This window comes from Strix aluco, chromosome 9, assembly GCF_031877795.1.
Source record: "Strix aluco isolate bStrAlu1 chromosome 9, bStrAlu1.hap1, whole genome shotgun sequence".
Lineage (NCBI taxonomy): Eukaryota > Metazoa > Chordata > Aves > Strigiformes > Strigidae > Strix > Strix aluco.
This window is the reverse complement of record NC_133939.1, coordinates 8,976,128-8,994,774: the sequence shown is the minus strand read 5'-3', so window position 1 is coordinate 8,994,774 and position 18,647 is coordinate 8,976,128. Positions and strand designations below refer to the sequence as shown.

Sequence of the window (18,647 nt, the reverse complement as noted above, 5' to 3'; positions counted from 1 at the left end):
AGTGATTTGTTATGCAAATAAAGAACTTCAGCAGTATTATCCCACCCAAAAGTTAATACCCTTAACAAAAACTCAAAAAAAAAAATCTATTTGCCCTTATTATAAAGGAAAAAGAAAGAAAGAACACAGAGAACTTTACTGGAATTTCAGCTAGTTCAACAAAGGTACCTAGTTACATTCAGGAACAATTCCCACAATTCAAAAGAAAGATTTTGATACCTAGATGCTTTTGAGACACCAAGTCCAAATTCACAAGACAGTTTGTTCAAGAACTATAGCAGAAAAAGTGAATCACTAGCATATGTAAAGTGAGTTTATAGTCTTAGTATAGTAAGAACAAAGCCAGTATCTCTATTTGAATAAAAACAAAAAAACAAAAAACAATAGTAACAATAACAACAAACCACCAAACCATTGATACTGGTCACACTGAAGCCCAGTCTAATACAGAGGAAGAATGGACAAAGCTCATTTAATTCCTGCTATAAATACTAGGAAGACAGGATGGGCCACAACTTAGCTGTTTCACATTTGTTCTATAAGCAGAGAATAACAGTTGCCAGGGCTGCCAGCTCATACCTTTCATATGCACACATGGCAGGATTTCAAATATAGGCACATGTAAGTGTACAAAGCCAAATGTTATTTCCACTGATATTCAAAAATATCACATATGCAGCTGCATGCTTAACACACTATACACAAAAATTCATAAGTAACATCAAGTTAACCCTAAGATATAGCAGTCAGGAGCTGATGAGAACTTATTTTAAAATAACCCCATCAAAACCATTCTTTATTTCTCTACTGTTCAGCTGAAGACTGTAGTATTAATAGAACATGTTCATCTCCAGCAGCAGTCAGGTGTTCTACTGGTCCCATAGAAGTTTCACTTTATCTTACATATAACCAGACATAAAACATTGCAAGTATCACTGGTAAATCTTCTCCATCATTTCTGCAAACACAAAGGAGCATGATCCCACATGATTTGTTGTGTTTTCAAGCATACTACCTACTATATTTCTATTTTAGGTCACAAAAAGTATGGAACATTATTTCCTACAAAGGGTATGAAAGATGCTCAACACAATTTCTAGTTGACATTCTGACCTTTTGTGTGCAAACTTTCAAATTAATGAATGTCTGCACACATTCAACTCTTCTATAGTTAGTAGAAAGTTTCACTGATTTCAATGCAAGCTGATGTACCACTGAGGTAAACATATACTTTAGAATAATACGTTCCCCTTCCAGAAAAACAGGCATACACTTTTCCCCCATTTGTTGTAAAATAAATACTGCATTAAAATTCCCCTGAAGCAAAAGTGTCTTCAGTTAAATCACTGCAGTGAACTGTGCAACAAATTTTCAGGGTCACACTCTTCATAGAAACCTTGGATACATAAGCTGACAATGACATCTTCACTCCCCTTCTGCAACTGAGTGATCATGTTCACTCTTCATCAAATACATCTTTAAGAAAATATCCTGGTGTGAGTACATGACCCCGGAAACCTTGTGCAATTTGAGTAATCAATTTTTATGAGAACTACAAGGGAACTCATTATCCTCCCAAGGCAGGCCCAACTGTTGTTGAGACATGTATCTTGAAAAGCATATGAAGTGCCTTCCAGTTGAAGGACTGAAGTCACCCTCAAAGATTTGCTATATACACTCCAGAGTTTAGAACAAAGCATATTACCCATCTAATGGGTCATACAAAGCTGGTGGCAACTAGTTCCATTTAATAATGGGAAAGCCAAATGTAAGGTGACTTATGACTAAGGAAATGAAAGCTGTATCGATTGTTCTACCACACATTTCAGATCAGATTCCTGCAACAACAAGCACTAAGTTAGGAACAGAGCTCTACCTTACAAAATATTAACTTCAACATGTTTGAGAATATGAAAGGATATAGGCTCTGTACTTCCCAGATATGATACAGATCACAAGGTCCTGAATTTTGATAGACTTACTATATACAATAATGTGCATCAGGAGAATATTGCGCAGTTTAGAAAGTTCTTACTAACTTTTACATTTAGATCTGTGATTTGAGATGTAGTTTGTAATAACAAACATGAAACCAGTCAAAGCATTACAAGCCAACCAAGAATTTTGTTTTTCTGCAACTGCAAAGTCCTTCAGTTCAAAGTTAACATGACCTTTGGAGACTTATAAGGTACATCTCTTAGGATGCAGGGAAGGAAGCAAGAGCAGAATATGATGCCCCACATGCTGCTGTCCCCTTTCTACCTATGTGAGGAGGGACTAGCACAGCTATTAGCGCTATCCAGGAACAAGGCAAAATAATTTAGAAGGAGCAGCCCACTGGTGCTGTTCTTCTAAAGGTTCCTACCATTCATTTCCGTGCTTGCCTCCCCTCCCCATCATCAAGTTTCTCCTTCTTCTCCTTCTGTGCATGCAACAATAGCTGAGAAAGATAGCTGCACATTATACACATCAAAAGATTGCAAACAGCAACCTTTACACAGATTATAGCCAGGTCCCAAGTGATTCAACTACCCTGTATAATATTTGGCCTTCAATTTCCTCCCTTGTTCAACATAGTCATTATATTCATAGCAGCAGAAAAGTTAAAAGGTCAAAAGTGTGTTCTGGGACAATCACAATTTGTATCAGAGTAATTGCTTATGTGGAATACTAGTTAAATTTCTAATAGGGAGTCAGCCTAAAAGAACTGGATCAGACAAGATCTGGAAAAAGATACCCAAGAAACATTTTGTGAGGATAAACCTAAAAATCTCAAAAATCCTTTACAATAATGCTACAGTCAGCACTTCATACAAAGTATTTAAGAAAGAGGTAAACTTAAAGATAGACTAATATTAATTTTCCTTCTATGTCCCAGTTTACCCCTCAGCTATTCTCAAGGTTTCACTAAATCTGCTAATCTGCCAATACTGATAAGCCTTGCAAAAATGTATTGGGTTTTATTAGCTTCCAATGAAACAGAATCTGGTCTATAATTAAGTTTCTATAACATACCTTATTCCCTTGTCCTAATTTATTTTTAGGATTTGTGACCTCAGTGAGAACCATTCCTTGAAATATAGACAAACCAAGACACCCAAAAGTTTTCAGAATTTCAATGTCTTCCCAACAATCTGAAATCTTAGGAGACCGAGCTCACGAACACCAAGGCTCCTGGCTCCCAGCTCCTTTCTGTCTATTAGGGTTTGTAATGCTGGAAGCACTGAAGCCTTCGGAATGTCAGAACTTGAATTACCAGTGTCTGCTTATCAAAATACCAAGATTTTTTTCCTCCTCTGTTGATCTTGCAATAACTAAATGTTCTCTCTTGTACAAAGATGTATTTGGAATGGCTATTGTGAAAGACTTCCTCATATACACAGCCTCGTTCTGTACAGAAAGCATCTAAATTGTTCAGTTTCAAATATTTCCAAAGAAGGTTAAGCTAAACTATGCATGGGTTTACCTCTTACTTCATGTTCAAATGGAGGGTTTAAGAAATTATTACTGCACTTTTAGATTTATTCCCTAGTAAATACCACCATAACTTAAGGAATATATACTCTTTAAGACCAGGAAACAAGACACACAAGTTTTCATTCTGTAGAATGTAATTTTGGCCCTGGAAAAAGGTTGCACCATAACTGCAGGGAAATATTTACTATTTTTTTCAGGATCATCTGAAATGAAACTACTTCCCAAATAAAGGCACAGTCAATAGACTTCTCAAAATACTGCATAACTTAACATTTTGTCCTTGATATTATCCCTTGCTTATCTTCATCACACCAGTTCCTCCTCATTAAATACTTGTATACATATTGTACATATGTTTTAACACCCCCAACAACCAGTAAAGTGTTCTGCAGACACTAACACAGACTGTAGGCATGCAAACACCATGTTTTTCTGCTTGTCCATTTAGCCAGTGTTCATTCCACGTGCCAAGAGATGCTCCCTTACAGAAAGGAAAGGTACACAATGCATCACTGCTACTGGAGTGTATTTCTGTTTGAGGGGAAGTGTTCTTTAAAAAAATAAAACATAGAGGCATTTGTAACGTCACAGAAATTAACCACATAACATTCTGTTGCCGCCTATGTCCTAATGCAACTCCCAATCAAAGGTAACCAGCTAAGTGTTGCAATCCTATGTTAAGTACAGGATCTGCAACATGCAAAGAACAGCCAGCAGTAGATTCCAACATTGCTTCTATTGCCCAAGAAAACATACCACTGCTGTTTTAGCTCCAACTACATAGAGTACAGTGGGGTTTTATAGCTTTTGACACAATTTTCATAAGACAGACATAATTAGGCTTTCAACACTTTTCTCCAATACATACTCACCCAAAAAATTCCAGATCTGCATGATGAGCTGTTCTGGCAAATGCTCAGTCCAGAACTGAGAAAAATTACACAGAATGCTTTTTTGAAAGCTTCTGACAAGTTAAAAAAGCACAAACAAATCTCCATATTCAATCCTATACTTTAATCAATCATAGAATGGTTTGGGTTGGAAGGGACCTTAAATATCATCCAGGCCCAACCCCCCTGCCGTGGGCAGGGACACCTTCCACTAGACCAGGTTGCTCAAAGCCCCGTCCAACCTGGCCTTGAACACTGCCAGGGAGGGGGCAGCCACAGCTCCTCTGGGCAACCTGTGCCAGTGTCTCACCACCCTCACAGGGAAGAATTTATTCATTATATCTAATCTAAATCTACCCTCTTTCAGTTTAAAACCGTTACCCCTCGTCCTATCCCTACACCCCCTGATCAAGAGTCCCTCCCCATCTTTCCTGTAGCCCCCTTTAAGTACTGGAAGGCTGCTAGAAGGTCTCCCCAGAGCCTTCTCTTCTCCAGGCTGAACACCCCCAACTCTCTCAGCCTGTCCTCACAGGGGAGGTGCTCCAGCCCCTGATTATCTTCGTGGCCTCCTCTGGACCCATCCGAGCAGGTCCATGTCCTTCTGATGTTGATGCCCCCAGAGCTGGACACAGCACTGCAGGGGGGGTCTTAGGAGAGCGGAGTAGAGGGGGAGAATCCCCTCCCTCGACCTGCTGGCCACACTTCTCTTGATGCAGCCCAGGACACGGTTGGCTTTCTGGGCTACGAGCGCACATTGCTGGCTCATAGTCAGTTTTCCACCCACTAATACCCCCAAGTCCTTCTCCTCAGGGCTGCTTTCAATCCCCTCATTGCCCAGCCTGTGTCTGTGCTTGGGATTGTCCTGACCCATGTGCAGGACCTTGTACCTTAATAGGACCACAGCCTCAACTGGTTTAAAATGGCGTTGCTAACTTATGCAACCTGAAATTTTATCCCCTTTTTAAAGGTACACTTTTCCAGTTTCTTAGTGAAAACATTGAAACTCTTGCCATATGGATTTAAGAGGCTTCAAGTATTGAAACTTTAAAAACAATTTATAAACGTTTGGAAGCATGCAGAGAACAATTTCTGTTTGCAACTTACAAATTAGTTTGAAGTGCCTATTATTTATTTACTAAGACTGACATTGAGTCCTGTAAGAATTTCTATTTTATATTCAAACCTACATAGATTAAGTTATAAAAGAAGGGATTCATACTGGACAAAACTTTTATCATTAGAAACAATCACATACACAACTTAGACTGACATTTTTTGAGGACATGTTGTTTCCACCAAAAATACCTTCTCACAGATATTTTTGCTATTCTTCACAAGTAGCTCCAATACTTTTCGATTTACAGATCTCTACAAATTTAGAGATGGACAGCTGAGTGGTAATACAAGCCTACTGAAAATAGATTTGTTTTTCTTGATTATTTTTTGCAGCCATTTGTAGTGGGCCACAGACCCCACAATACCAAAGACTACAGTTAAAGGAGGAGTGCAGAGGAAAGGAAAGGAAAAAAAAAATCATTTTCCTAAAATAAGCCATGAAATATTACTATTCAAATTATTTTGTCTCAAGAACTATGTCTCTCATCTTCTGACTTTTACTTCAGAAAAACTCCGAAATAATTGCACTTTGATCTTTCCATTTTATACATCTACGTTGCTTACACTGGTTTTGAGGAAGAAAAAGATGGAAGCCAAACACACTGTCCAGTGCTTTTCCATTTATTACACCAAATCAACAGTTTATGAGTCTACCTTAGCTAGATTTATAGACCACTATCATAATGCAGACTTTTTAAAGCAGCTTAGCATAAATCACACTGATTTAAATCTTTCTATGTTTTATTTCTTAACACAAGTTTAAAATTCTGTTAATCAAGATCTTAAAAGTTCATTTTTTCTTCTTAGGACTGACAACAATGGCAAATACCATCTGTTCAACTGTAGTTCGGGAATTTTTTTAAAATAGTTCGCAAAAGGAAGAGGGGAAAAAAATCCCTTCAAACATGATTGCCATACAGTTTCTTCAGAAATACCTCAATTCTTATTGCCAAAGCATTCCGTTATATATTGACTTCTGCTAGTAGCCTTTGTGAAACTAACTCCAAAACAGATTTTTAGAAACTGACAATGTCTAACACACAGAAAACCATGAGACCTCTCAGACTATTTTGTTTCACCAACCCATATTTTGCAAGTTCTGCTTGTAGCCAAGAAATTCAACCAAATTACTGCAAATTTGCAGCCCAGTATAGACAAGGTGTAGTGATGTTTTCCAGCTAGTCAGATTTTTATTGCATTTCAAACAATCACGTGTAAGAAAAAAAAAAACAACACAAAGTTATGAGGGAAATGCTCGTTGCTTCATTTGTGTTTGTAAGCTTTTGTGGTATACCTTCGTTACCTTTTCACTTCTTCCTCAAGTAGGGTTTATTATCACTTAAAGAATAAAAGATTACATTTCCTGAGTCTTTTGATTTCAGAAGCTGGGGTTTTAAGGAAAAAAAACAAATATCTTAAAAGTCAATAAAAATGTCACAAGTCATTAAATCCTTGTGAACTGATAATGGTCAGACACACATGCAGTACATATATAAACACATACATCCACATGTAGTATTTATAAGCATGTGCATGTTTCAGTGAGAAGTCAAGTCAGAAAGCAAGAAGAAATCAGTCTCAAAACTAAAATAGAGTCCAACTTTTTTCACCCATTTTACTCCAGTCTGCTAGCAAATGAGTGATGGATGAATGCTGATCAGAAAACACCACGGTCTTAATATTTACATTTGATGGCAATTTTCTTCAAATGAAATAAAGATGTCCCACTTCACTTTAATTGTCCTAAGATATGTATAGGGAAGTAGCAGTAAGGTAAATAAAATGTCATTCTTAATAACTATTATTAGAAAAGAAGACAAGTGCTATCCATATCTGGGATACACAACTTCAAGTGATTAGTTTGATTTAAAACAGCAACAAAAAACAGTTTCACAAAATGAATACAGCTGAAACCTTGGGAAACTGCAGCATTGCTGGTCTCTAGTATACTCATAGTGTTCAAATAGTAACAGACAGGAATCATGGGGATTGGATTGAAGAGTGTTTTCTTCTTGTTGCCTCATTGACTGTCTCCATTTTGAAAGTCAACACAGTGAAGAATTACCATACTTAAATATGTAGGATCATCATCTTGGTCAACATTTCACTTAATAGTTTTAAGTTGAATGAAAAGCGCTTTGGAAAAACAAAACCAGAATTGTTGTATTGACTCGATGAAAGCAGTTATACCATAGGAAGCCATAAGGTAAAAAAACATTAAATCAAACATTCAAACATTCCTCCTGTATGGTTAAAGGCAACTATTAGCAGAAGAACATTAAAAGCTTTGAAAGAACTGTTTACATTTATACTAAAGCACATAAAGGATGAAACCCTGATTCCACTGAGATACACTGCAAATCTCGCATTGATTTAACGAGGGTCAAGATTTCACATACACAGACCAAACATCTAAATAACAGCATTAACTGCTAGGAAACGGCAATTCCATACAGAACCATCTTTACAATCAATACAGAGAGAAGTCACATTAAAATGAATTGTAATTCAGCACATACACTTCTTTTATCCAAAAGCACTTTTTGGAATTGGATATTAGGCAAAATCCGCTTTCATAGCCCAATAGTCCTAAATGATATATTGGTTAACTTGCACTCCAGCTGAATGATCTTGAAGATACCCAGTCCCATAAGGGCCCAAAAACCGGAACCATTTTGAGTATTTTTTCATTGCTGCCAAGCTTGACCGTGTCATACAGACTCCAACTATACCAGGAAGACAAAAGCAGGGACATTTTGCCACCAAACAACATAACATAAAAGATTGTTACATAAACCCCTGCAATTTCTTAAAAGACAGATTTTAAGAATCACCCATCTCCCACATTAAGTAGGATTTCAGGGGGTTGAGGGGGCAGGGGGGCAATCCCATTTAGAGTCAATGTGTTTTAAATGAACTTTTTTTTTTTTTAAATGTCAGTTATTGAGAAAGACAAATGTCAGATAAACTGATGTAGTTAGAAATACATATCCACATTTTTCTGACTAGAGCTTTTATGCTGATTTTATTAAGAAGTTGTTTGTAGTTTTGATGCCATATTATAACACATAATGTTTTAACAACTTTTTCTTAATAACTCACTCTCTTACTCAACAGCTATAAGCAGCCATCACATTCATTTTTTTTTGGAATAGAAGCAGCAAAAAACAGGAATGCATTTAGAATGACCTCTCCTCAAGTACACTTTAGAAATCTACACATTTTTAATATTTAAATTCACTCATTAGTCTAGATAGTAAATTTGCAGTTCATAAAAGAAAACAAAACACAGACGCATTACAGGCATCCTGTAGATGTCTGCCCAAAGCCCCACAGCAAACGTGCACAACTGGGTATACTTGTTAGCATGCTTAAATACACTGATTAATATAAAACTAAAAGAGAAATTTTCACTCTACAGTTTCACAGTCATTCAGAAGAAGTGAGATTACATGAAGAGAGTTCACAAAGATGTAAACAACATGGAAATGAAGGCTCAGCTTCTTTCTTTCAGCAGTAGGGTTTACTCTGAACAAATAGTTGCACCAAAGCATACTCAGCAAGTCCACACATCCTATTCAAGGATTTTGGCACACTCTAATCTTACACTGCAACCTCACAAGACATGGAACGCAAAACAAATTGTGAAGTTTTCTTTCATGTTTGTATCATTTCTTAAACCCCACAGTTAAGTATGTAGGCACATATGTATGTACACAAAATTGTCCGTTTAAAATAAATATAGAGCATACATATATGCATGATTTTATATACATATTTTCTGAACACTACATAAATCATACACAAGACATCTTGTTATGCTGTTCTGCAAGAAGTAATGGAGTACAGGGAAGTATATGATGGTGCAGAAAGCACTTTGTATACTACATCATAAAGTGACAGACAAGTAACCCTGCCTCTATGTACGGTGACAAATTTAACAACCCTTCAAATCACGCCACACGTGTCTCTTGCAAAATTCCTTCAAATTTATATTTACAAACACCCTTTCCAAATCATGACAACTTTTCTATTTTTAGATATACCACAACATACTAAACTCATAGATAAAAGTCTAACACGATCAAACCACAAACTTTAATTTTAGTCAGAAAATATTTTCTTTTTGATATAACAAATGCCTTTCTCAAGTTTGATATTAGGCTTCTTTTTCCCACCTCTAGTTCTTTTCAAACTGTCTTTTTATGCTTATTAGACTCATGCTTTTCAGACCTGTCAACAAGGTTCACCTGTTCTCTGATTCTAAAGTTCAACAGACTCTGATTCCAGATTCCTAGTCATCCTCCTCTCTACCTCCACTGCAATTATCAAAGGTACCAATATAGGATTTAACATGGGCTTGCCACTGTGCTAGTTAAAACCTGCATTTATGGAAATGAAAAACTGTGCCAAGTCTCAAATAATCTAGGATGTTCTTTAAAGGTCAGCATAAAACCCATACCAAAACACCGTGATTTGTGTTCAGCAAGTAAGCCAATTTTGTAAGTCACAACCCCCCAATGTTTACTGGGCTGTCTGGCGAAGACCACAGGAAGAGTCACCCTGTAAGAGAACAAGGGACAGCTGAAGCTTGTATCCTTGTCTTTGACAACAGCCCACTGCAAGCAGCTATGGAAGAGAAAAAACACACATACAGTACTGCTCCTGGATAGTCTCCCAGCCTCCAGCAGTAGGTTGCATAAGACCACTTCAACAAGAGGTTGTGCCTGTGTGGTTTATGCACATGTTGGATTTTACTTTTTTTTTTTCTTTCATGAAGCTGTACAATCATTTGCTGAATCCATCTGAAGCTTTAGCACCTCCAACACCCTGCAGCTTCTCCTGTAGAGAAGGGTTTGGGGATAAGCTGATGTTGTGGGTTGACTCTGGCTGGATGCCAGGTGCCCACCAAAGCCGCTCTATCACTCCCCTTCTCGGCTGAACAGGGGAGAGAGAAAATATAACAGAAGGCTCGTGGGTCGAGATAAGGAGAGGGAGAGATCACTTACCAATTATCGTCTCAGGCAAAACAGACTTGCCTTTGGGAAATTAATTTATTACCAGTCAAATCAAGAGTAGGATAATGAGAAATAAAACCAAATCTTAAAACACCTTCCCCACACTCCTCCCTTCTTCCTGGGCTCAACTTCACTCCTGACTTTACCTCCTCCTCTGCAGCAGCACAGGGGGACAGGGAGTGGGGGTTGTGGTCAGTTCATCACCCCTTGTCTCTGCCACTCCTTCCTCCTCAGGGGGAGAACTCCTTGCACTCTTCCCCTGCTCCAGTGTGGGGTCCCTCCCATGGGAGACAGTCCCCTACAAACTTTTTCCAATGTGAGTCCTTCCCGTGGGCTGCAGTTCTTCACAAACCACTCCAGCATAGGTCTTCCATGGGGTGCCTTCCTTCAGGTACAGACTGCTCCAGCGTGGGTCCCCCACAGGGCCACAGGTCCTGCCAGGAGCCTGCTCCAGCGCCAGCTTCCCACAGGGTCACAGCCTCCTTCGGACACCCACCCGCTCTGGCGTGGGGTCCCCCAGGGGCTGCAGGTGGGTCTCTGCTCCCCCATGGACCTCCCTGGGCACAGGGCACAGCTGCCTCACCATGGGCTGCACCACGGGCTGCAGGGGAATCTCTGCTCCGGCGCCTGGAGCACCTCCTGCCCCTCCTTCTGCACTGACCTTGGGGTCTGCAAGAGTTGTTTCTCTCACATATTCTCATTCCACTCTCTGGCTGCTGTTCTGAAGCAGGTTTTTTTCCCCCCTTCTTAAATACGTTATCCCAGAGGTGCTACCGCCATCACTGACGGTTTCGGCTTTGGCCAGTGGCAGGTCCATCCTGGAGCTGGCTGGCATTGGCTCTGTGGGACATGGGGGAAGCTTCCAGCAGCTTCTCACAGAAGCCACCCCTGTATCTCCCCCACTACAAAACCTTGCCACACAAACCCAATACAGCTGAATAAAGTTGCCTGTTTGTTTGGTATCAAAGATGTGAACAACCCATATGTTTGATTCAAACACCTGTTTCTAGACTGTGATTCAGTGGACTACTCTAGAGAACAGCAGGAGATACTACTTCACACAGTTGTCAGACACTGTACCTTCTGAGGACAGAAGGGGTTTATCTAGAAGAACACACAAATGAGCATGGGAATATCCTGAAGAGGGACGGCTGCAGCAGCTGCCACTGAAGGAGAGCTGCTAGTCTGCAGACAGCATCCGTAGAGAGGCCAAGGAATGGTACAAGGTGCCTGAAGAAGCATCTTGGGTGATAAAACATTTAATAAAATGTCCATATTGCCTCCAATTGTTTTCTTTCTCCAGTAGCAAAATCATTGCAATGTTTTCTGCGTAGTTTGAAGCTCAGGTTTTGGGATTACTTTAGGAGGTCACTGCATCCATTCTCCTCCCTACCAAAAAGTCTAGTCTATTATATGTGCTAACATTGTTCCAACTACTTCTTACGGCTCTCCAGTTAAAGGCACTAAAATATAAGAGAAGCTTTTCCTAAAGTCTACCCTGAATCTTTCCTGTTGCTCTTTACTTCTGGTCCTACGCACAAAGAGCATGGAGCGCATGATTTCCTCTCTGCTTTGCAGGAGCTTTTTATATTCCTGAAAACTGTTTGCATGTTCCTCAATTCCTCTTCAGTTAACCACAACTCCTTCAGCATGTCAGGTCAGTTTTTCTAAACTTACCAATCTCACTGTTCTCTGTTGGAACCAACTCCAGCAGGTCCAAATTCTACTTCAAGTGCAACATCCAAAACCAAAGATTTTTCTCCAGCTGAACCTTGAACAAGGAATTTACCTTTCAACTGTTACTGTCCTCTAAAGTATCCTGTGAAAATTGATTGCAACTGTTTTAAAGATTTTTTTTTTCTGTTAGATTTTGTTTAATAGATCAAAAGTGATAAGATATTAGAGAGATTGAGAAACTGCCATTTGAGGACAATCACTAGGAAAACCACAGTTAAGTCCAGGATCCTTTTGTACGTATCCCCTACCTGTTATTTTCAGACTGCTCTTTTTTAAGGATACCAGAGGGGGGGAAAAAAAAAGTCTCCGAGAAGAGCTATACTTAGTTTATGGTCACAAAAAAACTGTAAATTTGAGCCAGGCCAAATCTCACTTCTACTGGGTTTTAAAATTTGTCTTTTAAAATTACACTTACACAACAATAAGTAACATTAAACATGTTTTAAGTATCAGGACTTGATTATTTGCCATATTTGCAAAAATAGGCTATGGACAACAGGGAACTACACTTGACATTAGTAATTAGCTAATGCTATAGAAACAATGCATTTTATCTTTCATTTTCCCATTACTTATTTCACAGTAGGGAAGCTCTCTCTACTAAATGAAGTGCTAGCTACACCGCTCACACTCTATAGGAGCCAGGCAAGCTATTTGCCGCCTTTCTTGGAAATAAAAGGAACAGAAACAAACCACTTTGAGGCAACTAAGTCAAAATGAGGACCAAGAGGAGGCCAAGAATATCCGTACAAAGGGAGGAAAGGAACTGTATCTGAAGCTGGAATTAGAGGTTTGGAGTTATTTTTCCAAACTGTCCTATTAATCTGACATAGAAACTCTGATACACAAAAGTGTAGGAGAAAATTTACCCTCTAACATTTTTATCAGATATTAAATAACATAGTCATGAACATTTGCAAGAGCCCTAGTAATAACATTGTTTCGTAACACACACCAAACTATAACTATATAAAACCAGTAACTTGCACTCTGTTTTTTTAACACCTAAGGGATGCAGAGGAGTACTGGATCATCAACAGAAGTTTTCAGTTAAAGAGTAAACAATCAGAACAAGGTGACAGTGCCTCTGAGAGCTTCTAATCAGCTTTCACACACTTTTCCAAATATTTAAAGGGTGAAAAAAGAAAACTGAGGCCACTTTCAAGTGTACAGTTTGGCTGTGAGAAGGTCTATCCAGATAGAGATACTGAATTTGAACTTCAAGAAAAAAAAAAAAAAAGCCAACAAAACTATGACTCCGCACTGCTCTTATGACACTTATTGTTTGGTGACAAAAGACATACCTTGCAGGGTGTTCTTTAAGTGGCACATGCTTTGCTTACAGTTGAAATATGCTTTGAAAGCTCTGAAGCTCTTAGGTTCCCAGTTCTGGTAGCCTTCCAAATAACGCAATTAAAATTGGTAACAATATGATTACAGCTGGCAAACGTTCTCTAGCTTCGTAATGACAACTTAAATATAGTTGTCAGTCTTTGATACTGAAATACCTGAATACCAAAGCAGTTATCAAATACTCTGATTTTTGTCTTTTGAGACCTCTGAATCATTTCATTATCTTGACACCCAGACTTCATAATCAGATGAATCTTTTATCCTATGAGACAGAAGAGTCAGTTTTCATGAATTACTTTTCAATCAACACTTAAAAAAGAGTATTCGTGAAAAAAGAATATTCCTATCTCCATTTACTGATGAGAAAATAGAAATATGAAGCCATTTACATGTGTTTTCCAGGGTTTCTTGGTGAGCACCATCCCCCATCTTCTGATCTAAGCAGTGCACCAAACGTTACCTCTCATGTATTTTGAATGAAGATGAAGAGAAGGTTCTTATTTTTATCTCTCTCCTTTGAACTGATATGGAAAAGTATTTCATGATTATTTACTGTAAAAAAAAAGTTTACAAGAAACCATAGCATTATACAGAAAAATTCAGACACTTGGATTTGTCTAGCATGTTCTCAAAGATTTTCCTTCAATTTCTTCCCCCCAGGCTTTAAGCTTTCTTTTATGCAGACTATGCTGGCTCTGTCTCCCTGGGTTAGTTGTTTTTCTACTGCTGATAGTCATATCAGATGTATTCACATAATAGACTTGCCAAGTGGGACTGAATGTTCCATTGATTTGGAAATGTCCTGAATGACTAAGACTTCAAGTTTTGCCCATGTAATTAATTTAATTGTAATCAAATATTCTTATTCAGATCAAGATGCTTTCAGCTGTACTTAAAAATTGAGATTAAAATGATGTTTATGTTAATGATGAAGTTCAAATACAGTCATAGTAGAAAAGTTGACTAATTGGGTCTCACAAGGAATTTGGATATAGCAACCTTTTTAGGACTTCACTGAGTAGTTTAATAACGCATACTAGAATAAGATAGTAAATAATTTAAGAGATCAGCCTTATGCATAGATTTAAGAAGAAACAGGAAGAAAAAGTGAAATGCTGCAGGTAGTATTTCTCCCTATCTGCAACCACATGCACCTATAAATTTTGAATGTGCTAAAAAAAAAAATAATATTCTTACCGTTCTGCACATTCTATTTTACATAACTGAGAACCTTGAGAGACAGTTCACTTTCCAGACATCATTAATGCAATTCCAATAATGCAAAAAGTGTGCCCCTTCGTCTTATTGAACAAAGCTGTCTGAAAATACTTTAAAGAAACCATTTTTCTGTCCAAAACGGTGATTTTATTGGAACCTATGATAAAGATCCCAGGGTCAACAACCTGCTAGAAAGCTAACAAAGCCATAAATTGTATATGAATATTTAATACACAGATTAAGTTCTGTAACTGACCACCTACTAAACATTATGACAATACCTCTTATGTTTGTTTTTCCATGGAAAAACTTTAGAGAGTCTTGTTTTTTTCTTTTCTATGGAGAGTAAACAATTTTTTTCAGTCCGGAGATATTTTGTGAAATAAATTGTTATTTTCTGAGTGAATGGCGAGAGCCAGGACTGTTTCTGTAAGCCTTCTCCCCAACCCCAAAAACATGTGGAGAAAGGAGGGGGGCATTGGTTTTGTTTTTGAAATGAGAAGCAGCAGAGTGCAGCAAGGTAGATGAGATAAGATGAGATTTGGAATCATTATCTTAGATTGTCCTTGCTACTCTCTATAACAGGATGCTTAAAGCACCTGAAGCTTTGTACATACATCTACCTGCATCTCCAGACAGAAAGCACCCACCTTCAAGCTAAAAGTCAAGTTTATGGTTACAGTACCAAGTTTCTCAAGTGTGTGTGTGTGTGTGATACCCACAAAATGCTGGGGAGAGGTGGGGAGGGAAGGAAGAGTCTACAGAGTATATCAGATATCAACTTCATACAGTGCCAAGATATGTAATTTCATTTATTAATCCTGTATTATGGTCTCTGATGATATCTAATTTTAAGAAACAAGGTATATAAAATATTACGTGAAAACTTAAAGTACTTCAATATCAATATAAGTACCCTTAAAATGTCTATTTTTAAATACTAAATACTGGTAAATTGTGGCTAGTTATCCAAAAATGCTCTTTGCAGCCCTCCAGCGGTCAAACACAAAGTGGAACCCAAGAAAACAACTCCGATTTGTCTGATGAACTCCTGCAGCATTTAAAAAGACATCTCCCACCAACTAAAAACTCGCATGCTTGTCTAAAGAAAAGATCCATACAAAGGAGATAATTATGTTAAAATACATGAGAAAGTAAACAGGTAGAAAATAATTCCCCTCCATCAAAATGTTCCACGTTATTTGTTGTATCACACAGTTAATCTGCCCGGAAAACATTGTATCCCACCAGGACCTCAAGGTACAGGGTGGGTTAGTAACAGAAGTAGCAATTTCCTATAGTTACTTTCTGCTATTCATACGGTTAATCTAAAGAAAGTTAAGGCAATGTTTGCTGGAAAGAATCAGTTTCCTCTCACAGTTAGGACTCATGCAGTTATTTTTTTAAGAAAACAAACAAACGAAAAAGAACCAAACACTCAAGTCCTCCCTTGTCTCCCACACACACACGCACAATAAAAGGCAAAGCTTCCTATAAAAGTAAGAAGATTAGAACTGCTTTTAGGTAATCTAAACCAAACTGAGACAGAGTTCTCAAAACTAAGTTTTTAAAACTCGGGGCTAGAAAGTCAGACCAGACCTGCAAGAAAACAATACCAAAGAAAAAGAAAACCAAAGGACAGACGACCCTGACACCTGGGAGCCCAGAGCCCTTCCGAGCGGGCGGCGGGCGCGCTGGAGGCGCGGGGGTGCCGGGCCCCGCCGCGGGGGGCAGCGCTGCGGAACGGCGAGTTTTCGGCATCCCCGCGGAACGGCGAGTTTTCGGCATCTCCGAGGCAGCCCGCGCCTCTGCCCAAGCGGCGGGGCTAGCGGGGAAGCGGGGCGCGGACGCTCCGGTGGCCTGATGCCACGGCCTCCCACAAAACTTCACAGCCGCCGTCGCCTGCTCCCGCCTCCCTCCTTCCAGCCCTCCCGGACCGTTTCCCTTTAAGCAGGAGACCCCGACCCACGCGCGACCTGCCAAGCCGCGGCTCCCACCCGCGCCGGACTCCCGGAGCGGCCCCGCCCGCTCAGCTCAGCCGCTTCCAGCGGCCCCCTCCCCGCCGCCACCGGGCACGCCCGAAAAAGTAGCGGGCAACGAGTTGCCGGGAACCCGCCGAGGAAGCGGCCGGGGCGCAGCCGCCAGCGCCGTGGCCCCACGCCCCCTCCCGCTCGTCCGCCCCCCCCCCCCAAACTTTCTGCTTCGCCGCCTCTCCGGGAGGGGCGCGCCCCCCGCCGCGGGGTGACCGCTCCCCTCAGACCCCGCGGCAGAGCGGCCGCCCGGACCCGCTCCCCCCGACCCGAGCCGGGGCACCGCCGTCCCCCCCACCGCCCCGCCGCCTAAGTACTTGCGCGCTCCCGCCCGCCCCGGGGCCGCCGCCCGCGGTACCTGCCTTTGGCGGCGAGCAGGCTGCCCAGCCCCGGCTCCGGTCCCAGCAGCACCAGCAGCAGCACCGCCGCCGGCCCCCAGCAGCAGCAGCTGCAGCAGCACCGCCGCATCCCCGCCGCGGCGCCGGCCCTCCGCGCGCGACACGCCGCCCTGCGCGGCGGCTCCCGGCGGCTGTCTGCGGGGCGAGGCGGCGGGCGGGCGGGAGCGAGCAGGCTGCCGCCGCGCCGTCATTCGCCCTCACTGCCAGCACCGGGGCGGCTCCGGTGCCCGCCCCGGGACCGCGGCGACGTCACGGGGAGGGGAGGTGTGAATATTCATGAGCGGAGGCGGGGGGCGCCGGGCTCTGCCGAGGGGGCAGCGCCGCCGCCGCCGGGCCCGGCTCTGAGGGGAGGGGCGGGCTCGCGCACCTGCTCGTGCAGGTGCCGCCTGTCCCCGCGCGGGCGGGGCGGGGGAGCAGGAAGGGCGCAGAGAGGGAGGAGGTGGGGAAGGGCCGGCGGTGGGAGAGGGGGGACGGCGAGGAAGAGGCTTTGGTGAAGGATGCAAAGGGCACCAGGGCAGGAAGAGGTGGTGCCTGGAAGAAGGGAACAGTCCGAGAAGATGAAGCAACAGTTTAGTCAATTTGGAGGAGAAATAGGAAACCTCGGAAACCCGAGGTAGGAAGAAAGCTTGGGAGGAGAATGTGAAGTGATTTTGTTGGAGGAAGAGGACAAATTACCAATTGGTTTTGGTAAAGTGAAGGAATGAACGGGAACCAGGCAAGACTTCAACCCCCAGAGATGGCGAGTGGCCTGGCAAAGCTGGGAGGGGTGCGGGAGGGGGCTGTGCAGGCAAGGAAAGCTGTGTGGTGGGGTGTCCAAAATTACACCCAGGTGAGACTCATATTCAGGACTGCAGGTGTCTGAGAGATGCTGGAGGGAAAGCACAGACAAATGTGAGCACACTCACTGTAAGAGTATAAGCTATACTAGTTGTAAGATTGCAGCTACATACGGGCTGTAAGAGCTACAAGGAATTATTGCAGGGTCCCCTCCCTGCTTCAGGTGTTGTCTTACTTGTGCTCTATCCCATAAATTGCTCATCCAAGCCACCTAGCTCTGCAAAGCAAGTACAGCAGAATTGCGGCTCTAACATCTGCTTGTTAATCACTTGACTTTGTGAGGGTTGCCATTCTGAGAGAGGACAAGTTCAGGCTGCTTTAATGAAATGGTAGGAGTGTTAGTTGAGTAATAGGTACCAAAGAGCAAGACTAGGGTCCATTCTACATAACCCCATGTAACACTTAGAAGACATCACAATCATTGGGTAAAATATTTTCAGTTTGGGTCTTTACCATTATGCCTTTCCATTACCTTTTTCTATATGCATTGCTAGAAGCATGATTCACTGAGCAAATCACTTTGAGTAGATGGAAGGTTAGATTCCCTCCTCCTCCTTCCAACCACATACACAG

General features: G+C 41.3%; 1 protein-coding gene across 1 annotated transcript in view; it reads right to left on the bottom strand.

Moving 5' to 3' along the window:
* CLSTN2 (calsyntenin 2) overlaps positions 1-17,409 on the bottom strand; it is a 398,409-nt gene extending 381,000 nt beyond the window's left edge. Inside the window, exon 1 of the mRNA XM_074833675.1 lies at positions 17,202-17,409. Within this exon, the coding sequence (XP_074689776.1) occupies positions 17,202-17,307 (106 nt within the window). The 5' untranslated portion in view covers positions 17,308-17,409. The remainder of the gene's footprint in view (positions 1-17,201) is intronic.
* Positions 17,410-18,647: the final 1,238 nt, after the last annotated feature.